The sequence below is a fragment of the Choloepus didactylus genome, chromosome 15 (genome assembly GCF_015220235.1).
Source record: "Choloepus didactylus isolate mChoDid1 chromosome 15, mChoDid1.pri, whole genome shotgun sequence".
In the NCBI taxonomy this organism is placed as follows: domain Eukaryota; kingdom Metazoa; phylum Chordata; class Mammalia; order Pilosa; family Megalonychidae; genus Choloepus; species Choloepus didactylus.
In genome coordinates this window covers 85,476,426-85,503,106 of record NC_051321.1, presented here as the reverse complement: position 1 = coordinate 85,503,106, position 26,681 = coordinate 85,476,426, and the positions used below count along the sequence as shown (strand labels likewise).

At 56.9% G+C, this 26,681-nt stretch overlaps 1 protein-coding gene across 9 annotated transcripts; it reads left to right on the top strand.

The window, feature by feature from the left end:
- Positions 1 to 24,776, top strand: OGDHL (oxoglutarate dehydrogenase L). Of its 9 annotated transcripts, XM_037804724.1 has the most exons (23): positions 1 to 52; positions 4,049 to 4,253; positions 5,718 to 5,888; positions 9,358 to 9,460; positions 9,581 to 9,696; positions 9,840 to 9,994; positions 10,743 to 10,889; positions 13,214 to 13,304; positions 13,484 to 13,663; positions 13,834 to 13,962; positions 14,638 to 14,817; positions 15,105 to 15,257; positions 15,756 to 15,858; positions 16,326 to 16,454; positions 17,327 to 17,477; positions 18,497 to 18,624; positions 19,449 to 19,627; positions 21,073 to 21,144; positions 21,252 to 21,377; positions 21,480 to 21,552; positions 22,970 to 23,133; positions 23,335 to 23,489; positions 24,141 to 24,776. In XM_037804724.1, the coding sequence occupies exons 2-23, from the start codon at positions 4,050 to 4,052 to the stop codon at positions 24,262 to 24,264; spliced, it is 3,033 nt and encodes a 1,010-aa protein (XP_037660652.1). In that variant the 5' UTR covers positions 1 to 52; position 4,049; the 3' UTR covers positions 24,265 to 24,776. The 9 variants fall into 9 exon arrangements, 7 of the variants coding, with proteins under 7 accessions (XP_037660652.1, XP_037660648.1, XP_037660653.1 ...); XR_005211921.1 differs by lacking the exons at positions 23,335 to 23,489; positions 24,141 to 24,776 and adding an exon at positions 22,788 to 22,879 and having other exon boundaries at positions 22,970 to 23,090; XM_037804720.1 differs by having other exon boundaries at positions 21,252 to 21,552.
- Positions 24,777 to 26,681: the final 1,905 nt, after the last annotated feature.

Genomic DNA, 26,681 nt, shown 5'->3' with positions numbered 1-26,681 from the left:
CTCCGGGGCGCGCGCTCGCGGGCGGCGGCGGCGGCCACGTCACGTGACTCAGGTAACTGGCCCTGCGCGCGGCGCGCCCCCTCCGCGCGGCCCCCAGACCTGCAGCCCGCGGGACCCCCGCCCGGCCCGGTGAGCGCGGCGGCTCCTCCTACGGGTCCCTGCGCCTCCTGCCTTCGCCCGCCTTCCAGGGCGCCGGGCTCCCCCAGCCCCGGTCCTCTCTCCGCGCTCCTGGGCGCAGGTGCCGAGCCGGGCCCGCTGCGGGGGCGGGGGAGGGAGCGTGACCTTGCTCCGCCCTTGGCCGACCTCGACCTCCCCAAGGCCCCGTCGCCCTTCGCGCCCCTCCGACCGGGCGAGTGCAGTTATTTTGCGCCCAAGGTGGGCTTTCAGGCATCAGCGGGGGGTTTCTCCAGCCCGAAAACGACCCACTGCCCGCGCTGGTTTTCGCGGTCCGGGAGGGGGCTGTTGGAGAGCCGCGCTGTCCTCCCGTCGGGTACGCAGGCAGCTTCGAAGAAGTCGCGGAACCTCGTGGGGGCAGGGCCCTTATAGACGGGGAGAATGAGGCCCACCAAGCAGCAGGCACTGGGCCGAGGGTGCAGCCAGCGTGGGAAGTGCTGCCCCCACCCTAAGGGAGATAGGGAGATGGGTAACCCCTCGAGGCCGCGTTGAGCGTTAAGTGGACTCCGTGGACTCCCATCCTGACGTCCCTCCAGCACAGGCCCCAAACTGGCCCCTGCCGACCTCCTCACCCAGGCAGATCTAACTCTGTCCTTGTCCCACCTCTGGGCTTTTTTCAGGGCCTCAAACTCTGCTAAGCCCCCACCTCCAGAACCTGCTTCCAGGGCATTCTGTTGGGTTCAGCAGACTAGAGTTGGGGTTTATTCCTGAGGAAAGCCCACCCAGTTCTCAGAATGAGGCTGCAGGAGGTCAGCAGTGCCAGCCCCGGTGCTGCTGCCACTCCAACTTCAAGGTCTAGGGAGGGCCCTTATGCTCTCACCATCTCTGTTGCTGATCTCTAAAATGGGTGCATTCCAGAGAACCCATAGACACCGGGAGGTAATAAATTCCAGACCAGGGATGTCTTGCAGTTTGTGGTTCTGGGGCTGGGAGTGGGGGTGATCCATGACCTTGTCCCCAGAGAGGAGGCCCTCAGAGTTGCTCAGAGCAACTCTGCCTGTTTGTCTGCTGGGGGCCGGGCTGGGCAGGCAGGTTTCTGAGGTTGCTAGTGCAGGTCCTCTGAATTCCTCTGAATTTTGGGCTGGGTGGGCAGGGCCTGGCGGAGTTCGCTGGGGCCTTGGCTCAGGATACTGACATCTGCTCTGTCTCTAGCTCCTGCTCTGTCTCCAGCGCTACTGGACCTCCAGGATTCTCAGGGCCGCGCCAGGATGGGGGCGGGGTGGCTGGCTGCCAGGCTGGGCGAAGGCCACAGCAGTGTCCAGTGTTTGCAAAACGCAGCGTTCTTGCACAGGGCAAGGCCAGACGCAGCCAGCCTTTGTCCCTGCCCCAGGCATAACCGTCCCATCTGGAGGGTGGTGTGGGGGCTGGTGAAAAGTGCAGTCAAGAGAAATCTGGGTTTCGATCTTGACTCTGCAGCCAGGAGGCACAGTCTCTGGAACCATGCAGGGCTCCATGACTAACCATCTGGGAACTGGGGCACATTCCTTAGCCTCTCTTTGCCTCAGTTTCCCTGTTTATAAAGTGGGGCTGTTGAGAGGATTAAACGAGCACATTGCCTGCCCCAGAATCGGTGCCTACTCACTATTTGCTTTCATTTTTTTATTACCAGATGGATTGCGCTTGGTTGCTTTTGAGATTCATGACTGGGATGCCCCAGGCCAGTAGCTACTGTGCTCAGTGGCCAGCTGGTCCGTGGCAGCCCTGAAATTGCCCAGACCTCGGAGATGGTCAGAGGCAGACCAGGGGTTTTGCCCCAAGGGTGAGCCCAACCCAAAGGACCCTCGGCTTCAGGGGCTGAGCCCATGGAAGGGAGGCTTGGGGCTCAGGCTGGAGCCGAAACCCCTTCCTCCCTCCCTGCAGTGGGATTTAGTTTTGGTTTTGATCTCCTCTGTTCAGACCTGCTGCTGGTTGCCCTGAGTCCGTCTATCCCACCCCCTGCTCAAGTAAGTTTGGAGGGAGAGAGGAGAGGAGTGAGGAGGCCGGCTGTGAGGGCTGTGTCCACCCTGCCTCTGGCCTGACCCCTAGTGGAAGGTGCAGCCAGGGCGATCCTGGCCTGGGGCTGTGGCTGAGCTCTGGGGGTGGGGCCCTGGTTGCCTGGCGGGTACATTGACTCCCAGGCACAGTCAGGGAGTGGGTTTTGCCAGCATCACATTTTCGGGGGATTGAGCTGCGGGAAGCGGGGCAGGGAGCTCCTGTCTGTGCAGCCTCTGATTTTGCTCACTGGCCGGGTACCTCGAGCAGGAGAGCCTCAGTGATCTTTGAGGGGAGCTATTCTGCGTCCAGGAGATGTTTGGGCTGAGCAGAGGACGGGGTTCTGCCTTTGCAGAGCTCCCAGTCACAGGGGTTTGTGGGGGACGGAGGAGGCCAGAGGGTACACTTCACACATGTCCTATGTAGGACAAGGTGGCAGGGATCTGGGGTAGCAGGGGCTTCAGTGGGCTGTCATCCCTGATCTGCCTGAACAAGGAGGCCTGGAGGCTCTCCAGGCTGGAAGGCGAGTCTTGGAACTCTAGCCCATAATTCAGGAATTTTTCCTGGGATGGGGTACCACTGAGATGAGCTCCCCTCCATGCCCCAGTCACATGTCCTTTCCTTCTCTGGGCCATGAGCTCCCCCCGCTGTGAAGTCAGAGGGCGCCACTGACCACCTTGGCCTCAGTGACTGGACACCCAGCAATGCCACAGGAACTCAGAGCAAAGGCGACAAGCACTTATTGCCACCCCCACTTTGGGAAAGCTGCCTCCTGTCATCCTCATGATGGCCCTGGCAGGTGGGGCGATTAGCCGCCATTGAAAAGTGAGGTGGCCAACAGTGCAGTGCTAGGAAGAAGCAGAGCTGAGATTTGAACCCAGATCTCCTGCCCAGGCCCCACCTATGCTCATCTCCACTGTTGTTTACTAAGAGTCACCCTGCCTTGCTTATTGGTGTTCTGTGTACCAGCTAAGTGCTTCCCATGCTTGACCCCACTGGTTACCCTCAAAAGCCTCCAGGCAGCGGTCATTATCCGCATTCTCAGAGGGTTGAAATTGGCCTCAGGAGATTCAGTAAGTGGCTCAGCTTGTTGGTGGTGAGCCCTGGTTTGACCCCAGGCCTGTCTGACTCACTGCTTGTGCCACTTGCCTTTTGATGAGGAGCCCAAGGTCTCAGAGGGCCACAAGGAGGGCTTTCTGGAGGAGGGGGAACACAAGCTCGTCCTCAAAGAGTTGATCAGGGTCCCAAGAAATGGGAAGGGTGTGGATTTCCACCACCGAGCATCACTTTAAATGAAGAAAGGAGTCTTTGCTGGTTTACAGGAGATTGGGCAAGATGATTTTTCAAAAGTCCTTTCTGTTCCCTAAAATCCCAGCATGTCATTTGGGGCAAAAGCTATGCCAGATGTTTTCTCCATCGTCCCTCGTACTCCACACCTTTGCTCAGCCAGACCCTTTTCTCCTGGCTTTTTCCTAACTGTGCACCATATCCAGCCCCTGCCTGAGTTCCAGGGTGGCAGGCCATGGGGGCCCACTTCTTAGGGTGCTGGCTGCACATACCCATGATCCTCTGAGTGGACTCCAGGACTTGGGTGGTTTCTGTGTCTGAAACAGGGCCAGAGTGGTAGGTGTCTCTGCATCAGACTACCAGGACAGGCAGGGAGGGGACACGAGGTGGGGGCGGGTGGGGTGGTGGGGACGGCATGCTTGGGGCTCAGTGACACTCTGTATACATTGGTGGAGTTTCTTGAGTTGATATCTCCTGCACCAGGTGGACCCTGCCTAGCCCAGCTCCACCCACCCAGTGAGACAGTAAATACTGGATAGACAATGGATTGGCTGACGGGGCCTCCTTCCGTCCTGTCTCTGTAACACTAACTCCTGTGGTTTGTGCCTGGGTCCAGGATGAGTCAGATGAGGCTGCTGGCATCCCAGCTTGGTGCACGGGCAGCAAGGCTCCTGGCCCCCCAGGATGTCCGGGTGTTTGGCTGGCGCAACAAGTCCCCCGGACCACCAGCCGCCTTCCCAAGCAGCAGAGGCGGTGGCCGCTTCAGCTACATGGAGGAGATGTACTTCGCCTGGTTGGAAAACCCCCAGAGCGTCCACCAGGTCGGCAGCCTGCCCCCACCCACTGCACCGGAGGGAACCTTGCGGAGCCAGCTGTGGGTGGGGGTGCAGGGAGAAGCACCCCGCCCACTGTATGATCTTGGGCAGGTGTCTGTCATGCCCGTAGTCCCTGTTTGTCCTCACGTTGGGTGAGGGAAGCCTGTGGCTTTCATGTTGTTGCACCAGCCCATGGGGGTGACATGCTTGAACAGCCCTGATACAATAAAATTCTCCCTCCCAAACTACCCATCTGTCCAGCCCCTCCCCATTTATTCTTAGTTTTTTCTATATCCTTTCAGAGAATTTCTTTATGCCAGCTTGATTACAAATCTAACTCTGGATCCCTTCCCTTTTACACAAAAGTAACATGTAACACACACAGTTTTGCTCCTTGCTTTTTTCACTTAGCAATATATCTCCAAGATGTTTCCATACCAGTACCTAAAGAGCTTCATTGTTTTTTTTTCCCAGCTTCATATTATCCCATTGTATGGATGTGCCATAATTTATTTAACCCGTCCCCATGGGTGGACATTGGGTTCATTTCCAGTCTCTGGCCACTGTGAACAGACTGCAACGGATAATCTTGGACATATTTCATTTTGCACATTTGTATCTAATCTGTAGAGTAAACGCACAAAAGTGGAAATTGCTGGGGTCTTTTGTGTAAATAATTTTTATAATTTATGAATATTGTCAAATTACTTTCCACAGAGGTTGCACCAACTTATTCTTTCACCAGTACTGTATGAGTGCGTGGAGGAAAGCACTTTTATAGTGTTCTTCTAGAATGTTCTATGCGTATATGTGATTGTAAATATGCATGTCTGCTTTTACTGTTACACAAATAGTAGCAAACCACATATCCTCTTCTGCTTTGTTCACTTTACAACATATCATATCGATAATAATAATGCACCTTATTTTTAAAAGACCGTATAATCATCCATTTTCTAAATGTACAATCTTTATTTAACCAGTTTCCCATTGATGACCATGGAGGTTGTTTTTAAGTTTCCATTTGATAAACAGGCCTGCAGGGAACACCTGTGTATGTACATCTAGACACACATGTTCCTGTACATCTGTAGGACTGATTGCTAGCAGTGGAAATTCCTAGCAGTGGAATTGCTGGTCCAAAAGATATGTGCATTTAAAATGTTGGGGGCCTGCCTGCCAAATTGCCCTCCATAAAGGCTTTCCCCAGCCCAGGGTGTTTGAGGGCACATTTCCCTTAGGAGTAGAAGCCCCTTCACACCTGAACCCCTGAGTCATAACTTATAGCCACCTTTCTCCCCTCAAGCTGGGTCCTGGGGACATTTGGGGTCTGGGCTGGTGGAAAGGAGTCTTCTCAGCAAGGTACCACCAGGAAGTACTTAGGAGCCCCCTAAGGCCCAGCCTGGCCCCTGCCCCACAAATCCTCCTAAGCCCTGACCTGGCTGTGTTCTTGCTTCTGCCCCTGCCCAGTACTGGGACAGCTTTTTCCGGAAATCCAGCGAGGAAGACTCTTCCAGCCCAGACCGGTCACCGCCTCCGTGTGTCATCCCTGAGAGTGGGCCGGCAGTCTCGAGCTGGGCCATGACCAGCAAGCTGGTGGAAGACCACCTGGCCGTGCAGTCCCTCATCCGTGCCTACCAGGTGATGGGCCACCCAGGAGCAGGGTGGGGTGGGAGGGGGGGCTGGACTGGCTCCTGGGGAAGCATGGCCAGGTGTGATCAGAGGGGTCTCACTGCGTCCTTCAGTGACAGGTTCCCGCTCCCTTGGCCGTCTTGTTTTCGTTGCCATGCTCTTGCGTGTGGTTTTGCTTGGAATGTCGGGTCCTTGAGAGCAGGGGTTTGTCTGCCGTGCACACAATACCACACCACAGTGCCCCAAGTGACTGATAGAGCATCCAGTTTCAGCAAATGTTTGAGTAGATTGACTCTGATTGATGTCTGTTCCAAGAACCGAGGGACTAATATGCTATAGGTGCTTAATTGGTGTCCACAGAATGAATGAGATGGGCAGCGAGCAGCTGTGCCACCACCACCTGCTCTCTTCTGCAGACACAGGCTCTCCTGGGCTGGGTCCCGGGCTGGGTCCCCGTCCTGTGGAAGATTCCGATGATGTTCCCTGTTCTGGAACTTGACCGAACAGGCCAGATGGGAGGGTGCTCTGGGGGTTCACCCCATAATAGGTGCAATCTGTGGGGCTCTCTCTAGGAATTAGAGACAGAGGGTATTTCATAAGGGAAAACTGTCATGCAGAGTGAAGACCCAGGGGATCTGGGGCCCTTGGCAGACATGGCGTGGGAGTAGGTGGCAGGCTGCTCAGGAGCTGGGGCAAGGAGGCATCAGCAAATGGAAACAGGGTCTCACCTCGGAACGAGGTGGGCTTTGGGGGTAGGGGCTGGTGACAGCACTCCCTGGGCACAAGAGAGAAAGCAAGTGGGACTTGGCACCCTCAGCCTGAGGCCACGTTCGCCTGTGGACCACCTGCTTGCAAACAGCAGTGTAGCCGTAACTGTGTTTTTCTTGGCTGGTTGGAGGAAGCAGAAAGGGATCTAACCATTGACTTTGAAAAGGAAGGACAAGAAACAGGAGACTGTAATATTAAACACAGTCATGTTTGGAATGCTGTCCAGTTTCTAGCTCTTTAGGGACCTCTTTTTTGTTTTTTTTTCCTTTAACAAGCCCAAACTGAGCACTACAAAGTCCTTCCAGCAGGGTAGTCTCTGGATTCTAGCACATCCCTCTGCATTTGCCTGGTAAAAACCTGCAAAGGTGGGCTCCAGCCTGTTTTACTGTTGCGGGTGAGCTCCCACGCCCCAGGACAGAAGGAGGAACAAAGTCTGGGTTTGACTCACCTGCACACTGTACCAAACCAACAACAACAAACACGTGTATTTTTGTGGATATTTTAAAACATATCAAAGGAAGAATAGAGAAGTGAAGCCCCACTTGTATCGATATGTGGCCAATCTTGTTTCATCTCTACTCTTCCCTGCCACTGCCAGGTTATTGGAAGCAAATGCCAGACATCACATCATTCCATTCATTGATATTTCCATATGTATTTCTAGAGATAAGGACTCTTTAGAAAATGTGACAGGATAGCACTGTCATACCTAAAAATAATATCAATAATCCATTAATGGCATCAAATATTTAATTGGCATTCATATTTGCCTGTATGTCTTAGGATTTCTTTTTACTGCTTCTTTGACTCAGGATCCGAAGCATTCTCTTGCTTGTGCTTGGCTATAGTGGTCCTTCAGCCTCAGTTCCTCTTATTTCTTTTTGAATTACTTGCCATTTTTGTTGTTGTTGTTGTTGAAGAAACCAGGCTGTTTGGTAGAGTTTTCCTCGGTCTGGATGTTGCTGCCTGCATCGTTGTGGTATCACTGAATCTGCTCCTTTGTCCCCTGTAATTTCTATAAATTGGAGGTTAGATCTAGAGCCTTGATCAAATTCAGATTTTATTTTATTTTTGTTTTCAAAATCATAGGGGGTGGTGGGTACTCCCTCAGGTAGCAGCCATGGACAATTATTTCCTGGAGCCATTCATTCATGAGGATTTGCAAAGACGGTGATATTCTAATTCTTTATTTCCTGAAAGACTCCCACCAAGAGAAACTTCGATCTTTATTTGTCCTGAGGTACAAATTGTCTAAGAAAGGCAGGATCAGTGCTTGCATTTTCCTTTTATTTACTGATTTTAAAATTAGGGGTGATTCCTTAGCGTCCTTCAAAGATGATCAGTGAAGGTTCTTCTTTTTTAGAATCAGATGAATACATGGATTTGCATATATTTGATGAGTTCCAGTCTGTTGCAGATATTATCCCGATGGGTGCTCAAAATCTGGGCTTTCCTCGCAGCCCCAGCAGTGTTTGCACGTTCCCTTGCTCTCTGCTATGATGAGATGTTCCAGGATCATCTTGTACTTTTTCTCCCTAGCCCTGGAATTGGTCAGGTTTCCAGGGAGCCCTGGTTCTTTTCGCTGGGAAATGGTATTTTGAGTCCATAATTTTGGCAGTAGGACTGTTGATAGCTGTTGATTTGGTCATTTCTTTTAGGCCTTTCCAGGAGCCAGGCAATATGTATTTTTAAAAAGGAAACATACATCATAGGTTTATACTGATGCTTCTAGATACTTCAAATTCAGGGCTCGGGGGTTTTCCTTGCCCTCATCAATCTTACGTTATGGTCGCCTTTTAAAGAAGTTCTCAAAGACGCAAGCACAATTACTTATTTGATTTATCTCACAACCCACGGCAACAGTCTTAAATGACAATTCTAATGTTACCGCTGCTAATTTGGCGATAGAAAAGAGTTTATGAATTTTTCTCCCTCCAGTTCAGTTTGTCCTTACAGAAAACTCCATTAGTCAATTGGAACAGTTCCTCTCTGGGTAATTATGCCACAAAATGGATACCTTTCCAAGTTTTTAAATTTAATTTTGTTTTATAGTTATGTAAAATTTTGACAGGGTCCCCAAGTCCAATCTTCAAATCAAGATATTGTCTAAAAAGTCTAGCTTCTTTATCTGCCCCTCCACCCTGTTTTGTCCCTTCCTATAGATAATCATTTTTCTTATTTTATGGTCTTTTTATCTAATGCACATATTTGTATATATCCAAATATATGCAAATGTGTATATTTAGTTCTATCTTCCCTTTCTTAGATAAGGGATAGTTGGCCATGCATACTTTTCTATAATTTGCTTTTTTTTTTAACTTAACAATAATTTGTAGAGACTACTCCATGATAGCAGAAGGGTCTTTTCCTTCCTCCTTTTTAACAGCTGTATAGTACTCCCCGGTGTGGTTTTACCATCTCCATGTGTCACTCCCCTCCTGATGGACATCTGGCAAGTTTCTAGAATTCCACAGTGAATACTTTTGTGTATGTGTCCTTTCATGTGTTTGCCAGCTGTGCGTGCTGTACTTGTAAACTGCGCTGAGTTCCCACCACCTTAGTGGCTGGGGCTGGGGTGCACTGGTAGGAGCTGGGGCCATATGGACATGTGCAGTTCCCAAGTGGAAGAGAGGGGCTGGGGATGCAGTTCTGGGTCCTTCCTTCTGTCCTGCTGGGTCCCAGCCCTGCTGGCCCTTTCCCCTCCTCCCAGATCCGGGGCCACCACGTGGCCCAGCTCGACCCCCTGGGTATTCTGGATGCAGACCTGGACTCCTTTGTGCCATCGGACTTGATCACAACCATTGATAAGCTGGGTGAGGACATTTTCTTCCCCTTGCCCTGGCAGTGCCCCTGCGAGGGGGTCTGGGCTGGGGAAAGGGTGGGTGACTGGAGCCCAGGGTGTCTGTGGGTCCACGTCCTGCCTCTCTCCCCAGCTTTCTATGACCTGCGGGAGGCTGACCTGGATAAGGAGTTCCAGCTGCCCACCACCACCTTCATCGGGGGCTCTGAAAACACCCTCTCTCTGCGGGAGATCATTCGGCGCCTGGAGGTGAGCCGGGGAGGGGTGTGGGGAGCCGCCGAGCTCTGCGGAGGAGTCGGTGGGGGTTGGAGGTGGGGGGCTGCCCTTTCTGTTCCCCATGTCTGCCCACCCCCACTCCTCGCTGACTCCCCACTTGTCCCCCCACCCCCCAGAGCACGTACTGCCAGCACATCGGCCTGGAGTTCATGTTCATTAACGACACCGAGCAGTGCCAGTGGATCCGGCAGAAGTTCGAGAGCCCTGGTGTGATGCGGTTCTCCAGCGAGGAGAAGCGGACGCTGCTGGCACGGCTGGTGCGCTCCATGAGGTCAGCGCGGCTCCACCCTGGGGGGTCGCCCACTGCCAGAGGGGCGGCTCCCGGCCGCTGGGAAACGCCCCCCGGCCTGGCCCAGGCAGAATCAGCCTCAGCCCCGGCCTGGGGGGGATGGGGTGCCCTTAGGGCGAGCCCTGGGACCAGGTGCTCAGGCAAGTCTGGGGAAAAGCCCCTGAGGGCAGACATGGGTGGGTGGGCAGTGGTGGGGGTTGCAGAGGCGCGGGGCTCAGTTTGCACATCCTGCAAGGGTGGAAGTGGCAGGAAACGGCTGCAGGATTGTTGGGGCACAGGGTCCCAGGGCCTGGAGTGAGTGCAGCAGCGTCCCCCAGCGGCTGGACACAGGCCAGCAGGGTGCACCCAGGGTTGTGGGGTGCTAAGATGGCCTCCTGCGGGGCAGGTGCGGGCGGAGATGGGAATTCCACCGCGTGGATGTCTGTAGACCTTTCTAGAGCAGAAGGGCAGTGGGTGGGAGGTGGGAGCCAAGGCATCCCATGGAGGGACTCATTGGAGAAGTTTGACGGCGAAGCAGGATGAGAGGATGGCAACTAGTGAGGGTCCTGGGATGCACAAGACTTCAGCTAAGCTGGGGGAGGGACCCCATGCTCCCTGCTGTGGGTGGAGGCGTGGGGACGCGCAGGTCCCTGACTGCAGAGGGAGGTGGCTTTGCCGCGTTCTCCATTCTGGGCGTCCAGCAGTGTGACCCTGCTGGGCCACTCCCTCCATCTGCCCTTCTCCTAAGCAGGTTTGAAGACTTCCTGGCCCGGAAGTGGTCCTCCGAGAAGCGCTTTGGCCTGGAGGGCTGTGAGGTCATGATTCCTGCCCTCAAGACCATCATCGACAAATCCAGCGAGATGGGCATCGAGAACGTCATTCTTGGGATGCCACACAGGTGGGGCGGGCAGGGCGGGCACCGGGCTCCCCTCTTCTCCTCCCCAGCCCGCCCCTTCTCCTCCAGGCCCATGGGACTGAGGTCAAGAGAGAGAGAAAATCAGAGAAGGGGTGTTGGTAGGGCTGGGGTAGAGGAGAGAGAGGTGGGGCTTGGAAAGATCTCTCTGACATCACAGGAAAAACCAGGCGCTTTGTCCTAGCCACAGGGGCTCAGGGACTAGCCAGGTCTGCGACTCACCTCCCCCTTGCCAGGTTGCTGCTGTCCCCAAGAGGGGTGGGATTTCAGAAAGGGGTGCATCGAGCTTCTTGGGGTTCCCTGGGACAGGGAGCTGTGTGGAGGGGAGATCCCCGGGAAGTGAGGGTGCATCTGGAGGGAGGTTTCTGGAGCTGAGTGTAGGGTCTCTGGCCTTGCTGCAAGCCTGTTTGCTGTTCCCTGGGACCTTGAGCTGTCTTACAAGGCTGCTTGGCTGCTCATCGCTGGGCACCTGGCTCTGAGCCAAAGAATGGAGCCTAGGGGATAGAGCCCGAGGTGGTGGGCATCCTACTGCGTGCTGCAGAGGAGTATGTGCTCAGTAGCTCGTAGGGTGACAAAGCCCGAGGCATTTCCTGTGACTGAGGCAGTGACCGCAGCCCCAGGGCTGCATAGGTGTGAATGGGTTCCCAGACCTGGCTCTGTGGCTCCTAGAAACACCCCAAAGGTCAGGCTGAGCTGCCCCATTGCAGCTGAGAGCCGTGAGAGTGACGGGAGCAGGGTGGTCCTGGGTGGTCAGTGCCAGGTTGGAGCCTGTCCAGCAGCTGCTGGAGCAGCTGCAGCTAGAGGAGGGCTGTTCTAGGTTGCTAATGCTGCTGGAATACAAAATACCAAAAACGGACTGACTTTTATAAAGAGGGTTTATTTGGTTACACAGTTACAGTCTTAAGGCCATAAAGTCAAGGTAATGCATCAACAATCGGGTACCTTCACTGGAGAATGGCCAATGGTGTCCGGAACACCTCTGTTAGCTGGGAAGGCACGTGGCTGGCGTCTGCTCCAAGTTCTGGTTTCAAAATGGCTTTCTCCCAGGATGTTCCTCTCTAGGCTGCAGTTCCTCAAAAACGACACTCTTAGTTGCTCTTGAGGTGTTTGTCCTCTCTTAGCTTCTCTGGAGCAAGAGTCTGCTTTCAACGGCCATCTTCAAATTGTCTCTCATCTGCAGCTCCTCTCTCAGCTTCTGTGCATTCTTCCAAGTGTCCCTCTTGGCTGTAGCAAGCTTGTTCCTTCTGTCTGAGCTTATATAGTGCTCCAGTAATTTAATTCAGACCCACCCTGAATGGGCAGAGCAACACCTCCATGGAAATTATCCAACCAAAGGTCTTGTCCCCAGTTGACTGAATCACATCTCCATGGAAACACCGAAGGATTCCAAAATCTAATCAACACTAATGTGTCTGCCCACACAAGATTGCATCAAAGATAATGGCATTTTGGGGGACATAATACATTGAAACCAGCACAAGGGCTCTGAGGCAGGAGGCCATGCTGGGCCAGGTCAGGCCTGCATGGAGAGGGAGGGGACTCTGAGACTGGAGGGCTTTGTTGGGAGTGGGGCTCCTTGTTGTTCCCAGGGCTCCTGTAGCCCCCCCAAACCCTGCACCCACTAAAGAGGAGAGAGACCTGTCTGGCAGAGGGCTGCCCTGTCATCACAGGCCCATGTGGAGTTGGAGGTCAGGCTTGGGGTCTGTGCCGGCCTAGTGCTGGTGTCTGCAGTGGGCCATGGGGGGGTGGGGTGGGGAGAGGATGTTGTGAGCCATCCCTTGCCCCCATCAGGATGTCCCCATCCTTGTCTAAGCTGTCCTCTGATGGGCTGGGCTGGAGGATCCCTGGCTTCTGGCTGCCTTCTGAGCCCCCAGACCTCAGCGACCCCCAACAGGCCCTTGGAGAATTCCTGATGTTAGGATTGGTGGATCCCCTTTCCCGCTGTCCTGCTCCAAGCTGTTCCTGGGTGGGATGGGGTGCCATAGGCAGGCAGCTGTGATGCACTGATAGATTGGGAGGTGCTGGGCAGGCCCCTGCCATAAGGCTGGGTGGCTCTGGGCTCAGGGGTGGCTGCTCAGGGGTGGTGTGTGCCTGGAGACGGCTGGCTGTCTGGGACCGCTCACGATTCTTGTATACTGAGGCAGGACTGAGGAGTTGGGCCTCCCTTGGGCTCCAGCAGGGACGGCCCCCACCCTACCCCATGCAAATCCTGATTGGTTCCAGGGGGGCAGGGAGCATGGAGATTCTGGGGCCAAAGGGGGGACGGCATTCTTGGTGCCAGGTGAGACCCCAGCCCCCTCTGGCTCCAGGGGCCGGCTGAATGTTCTGGCCAACGTGATTCGCAAGGACCTGGAGCAGATCTTCTGCCAGTTTGACCCCAAGCTGGAGGCAGCGGATGAGGTGGGTACCAAATGAAGGAGGGTGTGATGGGGAGAATGGGCAGGGGGAGGGTGGCAGCCTGGCCCCTGAGAGTGCAATCAAGGGCCTCTGTGGGGGTTACGGGGGTGTCCCAGCCTGGCCATCCTTGTACCTATCTGGGATGAGAGAGAGGGACTCACTGCCTCCCACCTCCACCGCAGGGCTCTGGGGACGTCAAGTACCACCTGGGCATGTACCACGAGCGGATCAATCGGGTCACCAACCGGAACATTGCCCTGTCGCTCGTGGCCAACCCCTCCCACCTGGAAGCTGTGGACCCCGTTGTGCAGGGGAAGACGAAGGCCGAGCAGTTCTACCGCGGGGACACTGAGGGCAAGAAGGTAAGCTCCGGCCTGGGGCTGGCGGGGGCAGCTGCCGGGATGCAGGCTCCTCCCAGCTCCCCCCGGCCCCTCCCACCCAGCTCCTTCTGGCTCCTCCCAGCCCCTCCCAGCCCCTCCCGGCTCCTCCCAGTCCCTCCCGGCTCCTCCCGGCTCACGTCCTGGCCACTCAGGTCATGTCCATCCTGGTCCACGGGGACGCGGCCTTTGCTGGCCAGGGTGTAGTCTACGAGACCTTCCACCTGAGTGACCTGCCCTCGTACACCACCAATGGGACTGTGCACGTCGTCGTCAACAACCAGGTGAGGGCACTCTGCCGCAACACCTGTGCTCTGGAGCCCTGACCCGCTGCACTGCCACTTACCAGGGGAGCCCACCATCACTGTCCGGCCACTGAAGTTGGCAGTATGTGTATTGTGTATCCCCATGTGTAAATACATAGCACAGACAAGGCGGTAAAGGTGGAATGGCTACCTGTATAACACATGCCCAGCCTGGTGGTTGTGTACATAACTAGATGTTACCTTTAGCTCTACATGAGCAAACCAGTCTTTGAATGCAACTAGCTCTCCCAGTGCCTCTGTTTTAAGACAACATTGATGAGCAGGAAAGAATCTTCTTACGAGCCTATAAAGCACTATGCTAGCTGCTTTATTTGCTTTAAGTTGTTGAGTCATCACAGAACAACTTGGCCAGGGAGGTATTTAATCCGCCCATTTTCTAGATGAGGAGACTGAGGCTTTGGGACTTTCAGCACTTGCCCAAGGTGTGCAGTTCACCCGGAGTGCATGGGGTTGGCGCAGGTGTTCCCAGTGATCACCGGGTGAAATGACGGCCGAGGAAAGCAGGCCCGATTCCCCCACCTGGGGCCTCAGGCCGAGCTGCCCCCCACTCCCAGCTCCTTGCCCCTCCCCATCTCCGAGGCAGCAGCCACCTGTCGAGCTCCAAGGGCTCAGGGGTGCCACCTGCTCCTTCAGATTGGCTTCACCACGGACCCCCGGATGGCCCGCTCTTCACCCTACCCCACCGATGTGGCCCGTGTGGTCAGTGCACCCATCTTCCACGTGAACGTGGATGACCCAGAGGCTGTGATATACGTGTGCAGTGTGGCCGCCGAGTGGAGGAGCACCTTCAACAAGGACGTCGTCGTGGACCTGGTGGGTTGGGGGCGCTGGAGCTGGGGGCAGGCAGCTCGCCCCTGCTGTGCAGAGGGGCCTGGTGGGTCAGGCGGCTGGGGTCAAGATAGGGGGTGGGCAGCTCGCCCCTGCTGTGCAGAGCGGAGCCAGGCTGACCTTCAGCCTCTTGGATGAGCAGTGTGTGCACAGGTTGGGGGCTGGGCCGTGCACTCATGGGTGGCAGTGGGAGCTTGAGTCCCGGTTCTGCAGCGGCTGTGCTGGCCACACGGCTCAGGGCGGGCACCGAGCCTCCCCTAACTGTCCCACAGGTCTGTTACCGCCGACGCGGCCACAACGAGATGGACGAGCCCATGTTCACACAGCCCCTCATGTACAAGCAGATCCACAGGCAGGTGCCCGTGCTGAAGAAGTACGCTGACAAGCTCATTGCCGAGGGCACGGTCACCCTGCAGGAATTCGAGGTGAGCAGGCGGTCCCATGCGGGTGCCCGCTGGAGCAGGGTATGGATGCCACCAGCAAGAAGTTGCTGACATGGCCCTTGTCCCCCAGAGTTCCAAGCCCAGCAAGGGGGATGGAGAACTAAGGAAACCAGGACAACCTGCTGTGCTGAGGGCTGCGGGGAGAGGAGGCCTCACTTTGGGCTGAGTCAGGGAGGGCTTCCTGTAGGAGGCAGCCCCCAGCTGGCTTTGCCCCTGCAGTCATCAGTGGATGTGTCAGTCTCCCCATCTTCAGGGAGCCAATGGGAACAAGGACTGTCAGTCTTTCCTCGGTCTCCCCAAGTCCCTTGCTGAGCTTCTGGCTGGCCCGCAGGCCTTGGGGACCTGCCCAGGATCCCCCTGAACTCTGAGACTTGGCCCCTAGCCCTGAGGTCCCCAAAGGCCAGTGGACAGAGAATCCTGTAAGTTGGCGAGGGGACCAGGGCGCTGCTACCTCAGCCCATGCTTTGGTTGTGATTTCAGGAAGAAATTGCCAAGTACGACCGGATTTGTGAGGAGGCCTATGGCAGGTCCAAGGATAAAAAGATCCTGCACATAAAGCACTGGCTGGATTCCCCTTGGCCTGGTGAGCGGGTGGCCTTGGGCTTGGAGTGGTCTGCCTGGGCCACGGGCTCTGGCCCTGGGACCAGGGCTGGGGTGGCCTTGGGCGGGTGAGACCCCCAAGGCTGTGGGGGCGGGGCGGGCCAGGGTAGAGGGGAGGGCTGAGCCAGGTGGGCTGGAACTATGGGGGAGAGTCCTGGGGGAAACGGGGTCCTTCCCTGGGCGAGGCTAGAACTGGGGTGTCTAGCTCACAGGTAATCCCAGGTCAGGGAATGGCCGACCCAAGGCCTAGAGGAAAGAGACTGGGCGTGTGTCAGAGCCGGGGGCTTTCCTCTGCCACTGGGCCCAAGGGTGGGACTCGGGGCACGGGTGAGGCTCAAGGGCTGGATGGGATGCAGGAGAGGGCCGGGCCCCTCGGTCCTGGGGAGGCAGGCTGGCCAGGGTGATCGAAGGACTCCCTGCCCGAAAGCAGAAGGAGCCTCTGCCCCTTAGGCTTTTTCAACGTGGACGGGGAGCCGAAGAGCATGACGTGCCCCGCCACGGGCATCCCTGAGGACGTGCTGACCCACATTGGCAACATGGCCAGCTCGGTGCCCCTGGAGGACTTCAGGATCCATGTGGGTGAGGCTGTGTGGGGTCTGGCAGGGAGGCCAGTGGGGGTTGCTCCGGGAGACAGCGTGGCAGGTGGGGGTCCAGGAGGCCTGGCCCAAGCCCTTGCTCTGCTCCTTTCAGGGTCCCTCAGCTCCCAGAGCCCCAGCTGCTCCTCTGTGAGGTGATCCTAGCTCCCTCTTGGGCTGGGGTTCAGGGTCAGGCCATGCAGAGCTCACTCTCCCACCAGGGTGCTCGGCGACCATCTTCCGCCACACTCCTTGGGGTTTTTGAGTTTGAGTGTCTTTGTCTCGGGAGGAAAGTGTATCGAGCTGAAGGGGAGCAGGAAGCAAGCGCTTCCCATGTTGTGGGGGCAGCCGGGCCTAGCAAGTGGACAGGAGTCAGAAGGCAGGAAGGCAAGGGGCAGCAGTGCCAGGCTGGCTGGGCCCTGGGTGCAGGACAGAGGCAGCCCCCGCCTTCCGGCCTCCTGGGTGGTCCAGGCTGTTTGGGTGGTGGTTGGCTGCACCCCTGGGCCGGGTCCATCGTGGCCTCCACTTGGGAAGCCAGGAGGCCCCTGTCGGGAGTGGGGTGCCTGCTGCCTTTCCGACAAACTGCCAAGGTCCGTTGAGGAATTCCTTCCACGTGTGCACAGGGGCCCACGCTGACGGCCGTTGAGGGGAACAGTGTTTGCACATGGCAGGGAGTGTGGGGGGGGGGGGGTACCTTCTACTCCTTCCCACCAGGGTGAGAGGCTTGGGGGGCCCAGTGGAGTGGCTGGAGGGCTGCCAGGGGAGGCTCACCTGGCACTGGGGCCCTCCTCTGTGTGTGGGGGTAGGTGGGTGGGAGTACACTGAGTCCACACATACAGGTCCCCAAGCCCTCAGGCCAGCCCGTCCCCACCGCAGGCCTGTCTCGCATCCTGCGGGGCCGAGCAGACATGATTAAGAAGCGGACGGTGGACTGGGCCCTGGCCGAGTACATGGCCTTCGGCTCCCTGCTCAAAGAGGGCATCCACGTGCGGCTCAGTGGGCAGGACGTGGAGAGGGGCACGTTCAGGTGAGCAGCAGCAGCAGGCTCAGGGACCTGAGGGGGTGTCTGGACTTTTCTGGCCTGTTATCCTGCTTTGGCAGAGTGGGCCTCATCCCCGCTGAGCAGATGGGGTGATGGTGAGCTCAGGGCCCTGCTTGGGGTCTCCCAGGAGCAGCCCTTTCTCTTCTCCTTGGACCTTGTTTGGGAAGCCCAGGGAAGGTCTTGTCTGGCTGAGATATTCACAGGAAACTTGTCAGCTTCCCCAGGCCCCTGCCCTCAGGGCCAAGCCATCAGAAGGCCACTTGCCCCCCTCCCTGACCCCCAGGGATCAAGCAGGCAGAGCCGACTGCTTGGCCCAAGCTATTGTCTATGTCTAGCTGGTGGTCCTCTCTGGTCCACAAGATCGTTTCTGTATGCGATTGAATGGCTGTCAAGCCAGCCCTCCCTAACTTGCTTGTTGGCAGTTGAGTTTTGAATCCAAATGGAGGCCTTTACATTTGTCACCTGACCCACCATGTTTGTTCTGGTTTGGGGTCCAGGTGTTTCGGACCAGTCACTCCCACTCGCCTGGTTAGCGAGTCATGGTGGGTGTGGCTCCCAGGGTTTGACAAACTGTCCCGTCACCCATCACTCTTCACTGAGGGCCTGCTCCAGCCAGGGGCTGAGGGCCTCTCTGCTGAGCCCTGAGCTGTCCATCAGGAAGCTTGGGGTCCAGCCAGCTGGGCTCCACCCCCACCCCCTGACTGTGCCAGCTAGGTCTCGGGCTCCCCATGGCAGCTGGGAGGTGGGCAGGGCAGGTCTCAGCAGATCCTCCGTAGGGGTGGAGGCTGAGGCTCAGGGAGGGGCAGCAACTTGCAAGTCTGTTGTTGGGACTCCCCCCGCAACACTGTCTCTGTGGCTGCCTGGAGGAGGGGGCACTCGCCTGGCACAGTGACGAAGGCTTGCTTGCTTCCTGGCTGGGGGCTGGAGCTGCCAAGTCACATGCTCCCTGGCCCTGCTGGTCTGTCTGTCCCTCCATCCCTGCACCTGTCTGCCTGTCTTCCCAGTCACCGGCACCATGTTCTCCACGACCAGGAGGTTGACCGGAGGACGTGCATCCCCATGAACCACCTTTGGCCTGACCAGGCCCCCTACACCGTGTGCAACAGCTCCCTCTCGGAATACGGAGTCCTGGGTGTGTTAGAGGGGCCTGCCGGGGAGTGGGGCACTGGGAGGCAGCCCAGCTTGGTAGCTTTCCTCATGTCCTGGGCCTGGGAGGGGTAGGAGAGGCCCCAGGGTGGCACTGGGTCAGGGGCGGCCCTGAGAGGCTAAGGTTTTGGGCTGCCCCTAGCAGAGACTACAGCTGTGTCCTGGAGCTGAGGCCATGGGGGAGATGAGATCCCATCTCTTTTTATCCCTCAGGGAGCTCAAATGGGTGGCCCTGCCTGCCTGGGTGGGGGCTCAGTGGGAACCAGGGCCCCTTCCCTGAGCACTGGATCCCCGGGGACCAGACAGAACACCCACTGAGTCCATTGTGGGATGTGACCCTGATGATCCTGGAGGCTGGCCGGGTCCTTCCACATTCCCGAGCCCATATCTTACCTCCTCTGCCCGGTACCCCAGGAGTCCTGCCTTGAGGTCCACTCCCCAGGTTCTGGGCTGCCTCCCCAGACTGTGTCCCCTGTTTTTGTTTCTCTCAGCCCAACTATTAGCTGGCTACTTCCTCCCTCACTGCCTCCCAGACACAGGAACCCCTCCAGGGACCCAGCCACTCCCTCAGGGTATCTTTTTACTTGGCTCATGATCTAGAGGAGGCTGAGCCTGGCCAGGCGTGAGGTCAGGGCTGAAGGAGGCCTCTCCAGGCATGTTGGCAGCTACCAGGAAGGGAGATCCTGGTATTTTGAGTCCCAGGGAGTCCATGTGCTCTTCCGGGCCTGATGGGAAGGCTGGGCAAGGGGCAGGGAGGGTGCCACCTGGTGACGGCGTGCAGCAGGCTCTAGCTTGGTGTCTTCCGTTTAGGCTTTGAGCTGGGCTACGCCATGGCCAGCCCCAATGCCCTGGTCCTCTGGGAGGCCCAATTTGGTGACTTCCACAACACGGCCCAGTGCATCATTGACCAGTTCATCAGCACTGGCCAAGCCAAGTGGGTTCGGCACAATGGCATCGTGCTGCTGCTGCCCCACGGCATGGAGGGCATGGTGAGGGCCACAGGGGGTCTGAGAGCTCTGGCATGCCTGGGAGAGCCGGGGGAGGTGGGGCTCAGCGGCTTGCAGAACTGGGGGTGTGCACCGGGCAGGCCCCCAGGGCACACGGCTCTGCTTAGGGTGGGGCTCGACTGTGTCTGTGCTGCACCCGCTGATGTTGAGGATACTGACGGTGATAATCATGCTGGTGACTAAGACCCTCTGTATGTGTTAACCCTTTCCATCCTTACCACACCTCAATGAGATGGGTGCTGTTCACACTTTCCAAATGAAGAAACTGAGGCACAGAGAGGTGGAGGTAGCTTGTCCAGGGTCCGACAGCTAGTAGCTAGGGTTTGAATCCATGCCATGCTCTACTGCCTGTCTCTGATCCCTTCCTGTCTGCCCAGCTGTATAGTGGCATGTGGGGTCAGAGGTGGGATTTGTGGGCTATGGTGCCACCCGGGGGTAGGGGGAGCAGAGTGTCACACAGTGCTACATGATGCCCCACGGGTGAGTGTGCAGCCCGCCCAGGTTGGCAGGGGGCTACTACCTGGCTAAGTGACCCCAGCCGAGGTCTTCCCCCACCCTGGATGATTGAGCCGCAGTGGCTGGCCCTGAGGCCTTGCTCAGCTAGGATCGCTCACCGTTATTGTTGGGTAGCGTGTTAAGCCAAATTCATTATGTGTCTTTTGTTGTGGAATCCTCATGACAAAACGGGGAGGGCAAAGCTGTTTCCCCTCCACACATGTGAAGCCATGAGGCTCAGAGAGGTGACATGGGCTGCCCAGGGCCACAGGGCTGTGCAGACAGCTTCTCAGGAGGTGACACTTGAGCCAGGCTGGGCTGAGCACTGAGTCCTTGGGGCGTCCCTAGTGGAGGGGGGTGAAGGCCGTGGGGCACGTCCCCTTTGTCCCCTGGGAAGCCAGCTTGGACGCCAGAGGCTCTGGTCAGTGTGGGTGGTTTTCCTGCCCCCATGGAGCAGAGTGGTGGGCGAGGGTGCAAGTGGGGCTTTGACCCAGGCCTAATCTGCTAATTTCTAGCTTTTTGTGACATCAAGGTAGTTTCTCTAAGTTCTCCCTATAAAGTGAGGACATGAGTGTCCACCTCAGGATCAGTGAACAGTGTGTGGGATATGTGGAACCATAGTTGGTGCATAGCAGGCCTCAGTGAAGGGGCCACTGTGGGCCGGAATGTTCCATAGCAAGAGCATTTCTTATTGGCCTTTAGCCTTTACCTCACATATACCCCCTTCCTCCGACTTTTACCTGTGACACTTTGCTCTGGTCAGACCCTCCTGGGTTGTGCACAATCCAGGTCTCTCCTGAGGTGCAGGCCCAGAGCAAGGGCACCTCCTCCAGGAAGCCTTCCTGGACCTTGGTCTCAGCAAAGCCAGCATCTGTCCTGTGTGTCAGCCCCCCTCCCCCAGCCCCCCTGGGCCACCCCATTTTCACTTCTAGGGCCCAGAACACTCCTCCGCGAGGCCGGAGCGCTTCCTGCAGATGAGCAATGACGACTCTGACGCCTACCCGGTGAGCACCGCTGGGCCAGCGCTGGGGCCTGGCTGGGGTCGCAGCCGCAGGGAGGGGAAAGGAGGGGAGGAGGGGAGCTGCGTTGCAGCCGGACCCCTGCCCTGCAGGCCTTCACCCAGGACTTCGAGGTGAGCCAGCTCTACGACTGCAACTGGATCGTGGTCAACTGCTCCACGCCGGCCAACTACTTCCACGTGCTGCGGCGGCAGATCCTGCTGCCCTTCCGCAAGCCCGTGAGCGCCGGCCTCGGCTGCTTTTGGGGTGCCGGCCAGGAGGTGAGGGGGCTGGGGGGCCGGCCCGGTGTGTGCGGCAGCTGGGCGCTCTCTCCCTTCCAGCTCATCATCTTCACGCCCAAATCTCTCCTGAGGCACCCAGAAGCCAAGTCCAGTTTTGACCAGATGGTGACCGGTAGGTGCTCCTCCGGGGCCCCTCTGTCCGCGGCTCCTGCCCGGGCAGCAGCTCCCTGCCGGATCCCCAGCGTCAGGGGTGGGAGGTGGGCTCGCGGCCAGCTGGCTTGGGTCCCTGGCGCTGAGCACAGGGCAGAGGGGGGCACCAAGCCTCTCCCAGCCACCCTGCGGAACCGGCCTGGCTGGGGGATGGGATGAGGGGAAGGGGCGGAGGAGGCCTGGAGGTGAGGCCCGGTGGAGGTCCGCTAGCTCCGGGAGGGCTTCGCGGAGGCGGCGCTGAGCATCTTCCGTCATTTGTCCATTTGTTCACACATGAGCCAAACATACAGTCCCGGCCCTGGGGACCCAGAGTGGGTAAAAGCCGGTGTCCCTTCCCCAGGAGCTCTCGCCCTAATTGACTTGGGAGTCGGGTCCGATAAGCCCTTGAAGGGGCAGGTGTTGGAAGTGAGAGCAGAGGGGCAGAGACGTGGGCCGGGCGAAGAGACGCGGGGCGAAGGCTCCAGGCCCGCCAAGCGGAGCAGTCCTGGAACGGGGGCTGCGGGGGACTGGGCGTGGCCTGCGTGGTTGGGGCGTGGCGGCTGGGAAAGGCGTGGCCTGCGTGGTTGGGGCGTGGCCTGCGGGTTGGGCGTGGTGTCTGGGAGGGGCGTGGCCTGCGGGGTTGGGCGTGGCGTCTGGGAGGGGCGTGGTGTAGGCATAGCGTGATGTTCGGGAGGGGCGTGGCACGGCAGCCGGAAGGGACGTGGTCTGCAGGTTGGGGCGTGGCGTGACTTCCGCCTGTGGGCATTAGAGGGTCCCCTGCCGGGGGGGGGGGTCCCGTGCCCAGAGGGGCGGTCAGGGCTTCCTCTTTGGAATCGGACCTCCTGGGCTTGACTCCCGATGTCAGCATTTCTCTTGTGCGACCTGGTACCCAGTGAGTCCCTTGCGTTGTGTTCTTGTTTTTTGCACATTTCGAGCAACTTCTTCAGAGGTTTCTGTACCGTTCTTGGTAGGTACCAAAGCGGCCATTAGTTTTTAGAAGTAAGAACGGACAGGTGGTGGAGGTGGTGGCTTGGCAAGGGCTGAAGGAAGGAGGGTTTGCACTTCTCCCAGGGCTCCTTTGGCCCTCTGGCGGGAGAGGACACACCTGGAGGGGGCCAAACCTCACCTTGTCTGTCTCTTTGAGGAACCTCTGCCCCGGTCCCCCTGCAAACCCACCACTACCCGTAACTTCCTCCCCGGCTCTGCCCTTGGCTACAGCCCCTGTCCCATTCCTCTCCTGGTGACTTCTCGGAGTGTCATTTGTTCCCTGCGCCATCGTTTGACTCAAGAGGGACCCACTGCAGCCACAGGTCTAAAACTGGGACCAGGGACAGCCTGGGGTTTTTGAGGAGGTGGGCTGGATCCAGCCCCACCTTCTGGGCGCCCTGTTGTCTCTTAAGGGACCAGCTTCCAGCGGGTGATCCCTGAGGGTGGGGCCGCGGCGCGGGCTCCAGACCAGGTGCAGAGGCTCATCTTTTGCACGGGGAAGGTGTACTACGACCTGCTGAAGGAGCGGAGCAGCCGGGGCCTGGAGGAGCAGGTGGCCATCACACGCCTGGAGCAGGTGCACCCACATCCCAAGTCCAGACAGAGCTGTGGGCACGGGCAAATCACCAGCCCCCGGCTCGTGGCAGCATGCCAGGCAGGGGCGGGGCTGGGGCCAGTGGCCTGGAGCAGGGCCCTGTGGCTTCTCTCCTGGGGGCAGGGCCCCGGGCATGCTGGCCCTGCCCTTGGCCACGGTGCCCTTTCTCCCTGCCTGGCCCAGATCGCGCCATTCCCCTTCGACCTGATCAAGGAAGAGGCAGAGAAGTATGCGGGTGCCGAGCTGATCTGGTGCCAGGAGGAGCACAAGAACATGGGCTACTATGACTACATCAGCCCACGCTTCACAACCCTCCTGGGCCGTGCTCGGCCCATATGGTACATACCCAGGAGGGGTGCCTGCTTGCCGTCCCCTGCCTCTGCCAGGGCTGCAAATGGCCCTCAGTGCAGGGCAAGGGGCCTGAGCTCCCAGTCTGGCCCATTCACTGTGTTACTGAGAACCTGCCACTGCCCTTCTCTGAGTCTCATTTGAAAACTGAGGGGATGGACCACTGAGTCCCCAGGGGCTCTCTGAAGGTCACCAGGGCCAGATCAAGGCATCATCCCTCTCTCCTTAATGGAAAATAAACAATGGTCTTTGTTCTGTAGCCAGAAGCAACTTAGAGAATCTCCCGCTTTTCTCACACCTCTTGATTTTGATTGTAGGCCACTCCTTCACTTGGGTTCTTGGAGCCTCAGGCTCTTCAGGTCTGAAATAGGATGATAGTAAGGATCAAAGGTGTATGGGAGAAACTTGGAGAAACCAAAATTGCATTTGCCCTCCCAGCCTTTGGGTTGTGGCCTCATTTGTTGTCAGCTTGGAGTCCAGTGGCAGGGAGGGGTCTGCTGCTCCCCGTTCTGTGGTTGGGTAGCCAAGTTTGCTACACGTCCCATTAGTGGTGGTGCTGGGGTGGAAAGGCAGGGTCTCACACAGACCCCCGTCCTGTGCTCCCGGCCCAGCCCCCCCTTACCTTGTCTCCCTTTGCCCAGGTATGTTGGTCGCGACCCAGCAGCCGCCCCGGCCACCGGAAACCGGAACACCCACCTGGTGACCCTGGAGAAGTTCCTGGACACTGCTTTCAATCTTAAGGCCTTCGAGGGCAAGACCTTTTAGAGCTGGGCACAGCCTGCCTAGGTCTGAGTGTGGGGCTGGGGGGGCCCAGATGAAATGTGCTCACACGGTGATGAGGCCAAGCTGTGTGCACCACTGGCTTTGGGATTAAGCCAACTTTGGCCTTCATGTCCATTTCAGAGACAGAAGGGTCCAAAGGGACGTCAGGTCTGGTGTTTTCCCAGCCTCCCTGGTTTTTCTGCGATTGTCTGGGTTGTTTGTGTCTGTGAGGACAGCCACCCAGCGGTCCCATTCCTGGAAGATTGGCCATGTCTCACCCTATCTGTGTTCATCTGTAGGGTCCAGAGAATGTTCTTTTTGATGTTCTTAGAAATAGAGATTTCAGCAATAATAGCCAGGTGAAGCAAAAACCACGCTGGGCTGATTTATGTGTGCTCTGTTTTATGGGGCATATCTTATGAGCTATGTCAGCTTCTGTGTGAAATATTGCTACAGCTCATGGGTACCAAAGTAGAAAACCAAATCACAGGGAAATAAATGATGCCTAAGAGAGAGGTTTCTCTTTTCATTTCAGGTTGTGAAATAAGAGGAGGGGGCAGGTGGTGTACTGAGGGTAGGGAATGAAGAAGAAGAAAAACTTCAATGTCTAGAGGATATAATAGCTGCCTCTGTTGGACAGATGTGCCTTTGAGAAGCAGGCAGCGTTTGTAAACCCATTGGCAGTCCCACTCTTTTGCCTTTGGTTGGTTTTACCACCTCACAGAAGACGCTGGGGAAGCTGCAATTCAGGAAAGTTGTTGTGAATTGAATTGGATCCCCTAGAAGATAAGTTCAAGTTCCAACTCCTGGTCCTGTGCATGAGAATTCCACATGGAAACAGGATCTTTGGAGATTGTGATTAGTTAAGATGAGGCCAAATTGGATCAGGGTGGGCTCCAAGCTGATGACTGGTGACCTTATAAGCAGAGGAAATTTGGACACAGCGAGAGAGAGACAGCATGTGACAGAGGCAGAGATTGCATTTTGCTGTCACAAGCCAAGGAACACCCTGGTTAGCCGACCACCCATCAGATGCCAGAGTTGAGGTGAGGAAGATTCTCTCTTTTAAGAGGAAGCCTGGCCCTGGTGGTATCTTGAGTTCAGACATCTGGCCTCCAGAACCATGAGACAATGCATTTCTGTGGTTTAAGTCTGTGAAACTTTATTGCAGCAGCCCTGGCAAACTAAAACAAGGGGTATTGTGCTTTATACAAGCTGTTTGTTAGTGCATCCCCTTCCCAAAGCATTTCCTCTGTGTTAGACATGGGCCTGGGATGGAAGGTGCACATCCCAGTGTTGACCTTCAAATTCAGGGCTCCAGCTGGGGAGATGTGGAAACAGTTTAATTCCCTGAGGTACGAGTTATGATGGAGTTAGGCACAGGGGGCTGTGGGGCCACCAACAACCTAGAGGTTTGTCAGGGAAGGCTTCCTGGAGGTGGTGATGTCTGAAGAAAGAAGAGTCCTACAGGAGAACAGAGAGATGAGCTTTCCATGGCACAGATGCAGAAATACTGACCTCAGGGCAGGACTGCAGTGGGGCAACCTACAGGAAAAACCAGCCAGAGGTTGGAGAAGGGTGTTCAGTTTTGTCAGCCTCAAATGCAGCTTGTTAGGGTACATTCTGAATCACACTCCAGGAGCATTCTAAGTGATGTCAAGTAAAAATAATGACAGCCTGCCTGTTGTGTTCTGGGCCCTCTGCTGGGTGGTTTGCATAATTATTAAATGCTGATTAACCTTTGCCTCAGCTTTAAGTGTTGGGAATGTGCTCATGCTGTAGATGAGGAAATTGAGGTTCACTGGAAGTTATTTGCTTGAGGTTACTCGCCGAGGAAGTGATGGATTTGGACTTGGTCTCTTTCCATAAGACCACACTGCTTCCCTTGGGAAATAAGCTCTCCCCATAGCACACATTCCTTGCACCATGGAAATATAGTTGGCTGGTGGCAGGGGGCGGGGAGGGTGCTGGGACCCCGAGCTCTTAGCCTGCAGACACCTGCACTGTGTCGTTACCTTCCTGCATCTGAGGACCACCACGATGTCTGGGAGGGTCCCCTGCAAGGATGAAACTGGGAGGAGGGGGAGGCATATTTATGATGATTCTAAGGACAAACATCTCCAGGTAGTGTTAGCTAAAGATGGGGTGGGGAGCCTGGCAAAAATGGGGATCTGCCTGTCACCAGAAGGGTTTGCTTTGAGGCTGGGAGACCCCTAGGAGATGCTCCCGAAGCCCATCCCCATGATGCCCGTGCTCTGTGCTTCTGAGGCCTGGAGTCCCGGGGTGGAGGTGAGCTCCTTCCATCTGTGTTTCCCGGCAGCCATGCTGGTTTTGTTTTTCACCTTCCTCAACCAAGGTGGTAAAAGGAGAACAGGCTCCAGCACCCTCTCCCTACCTCTGGCTCTGGATCCCTAGAAATG

Coding starts and splice junctions, on each gene's coding strand:
- OGDHL (XM_037804720.1), top strand. CDS start 4,050: ATGAGTCAGATGAGGCTGCTGGCATCCCAGCTTGGTGCACGGGCAGCA. Junction 17,478..18,496: donor GTGGAGAGGGGCACGTTCAG/GTGAGCAGCAGC, acceptor CTGTCTTCCCAG/TCACCGGCACCATGTTCTCC. Junction 19,628..21,072: donor CCCACGGCATGGAGGGCATG/GTGAGGGCCACA, acceptor TTTCACTTCTAG/GGCCCAGAACACTCCTCCGC.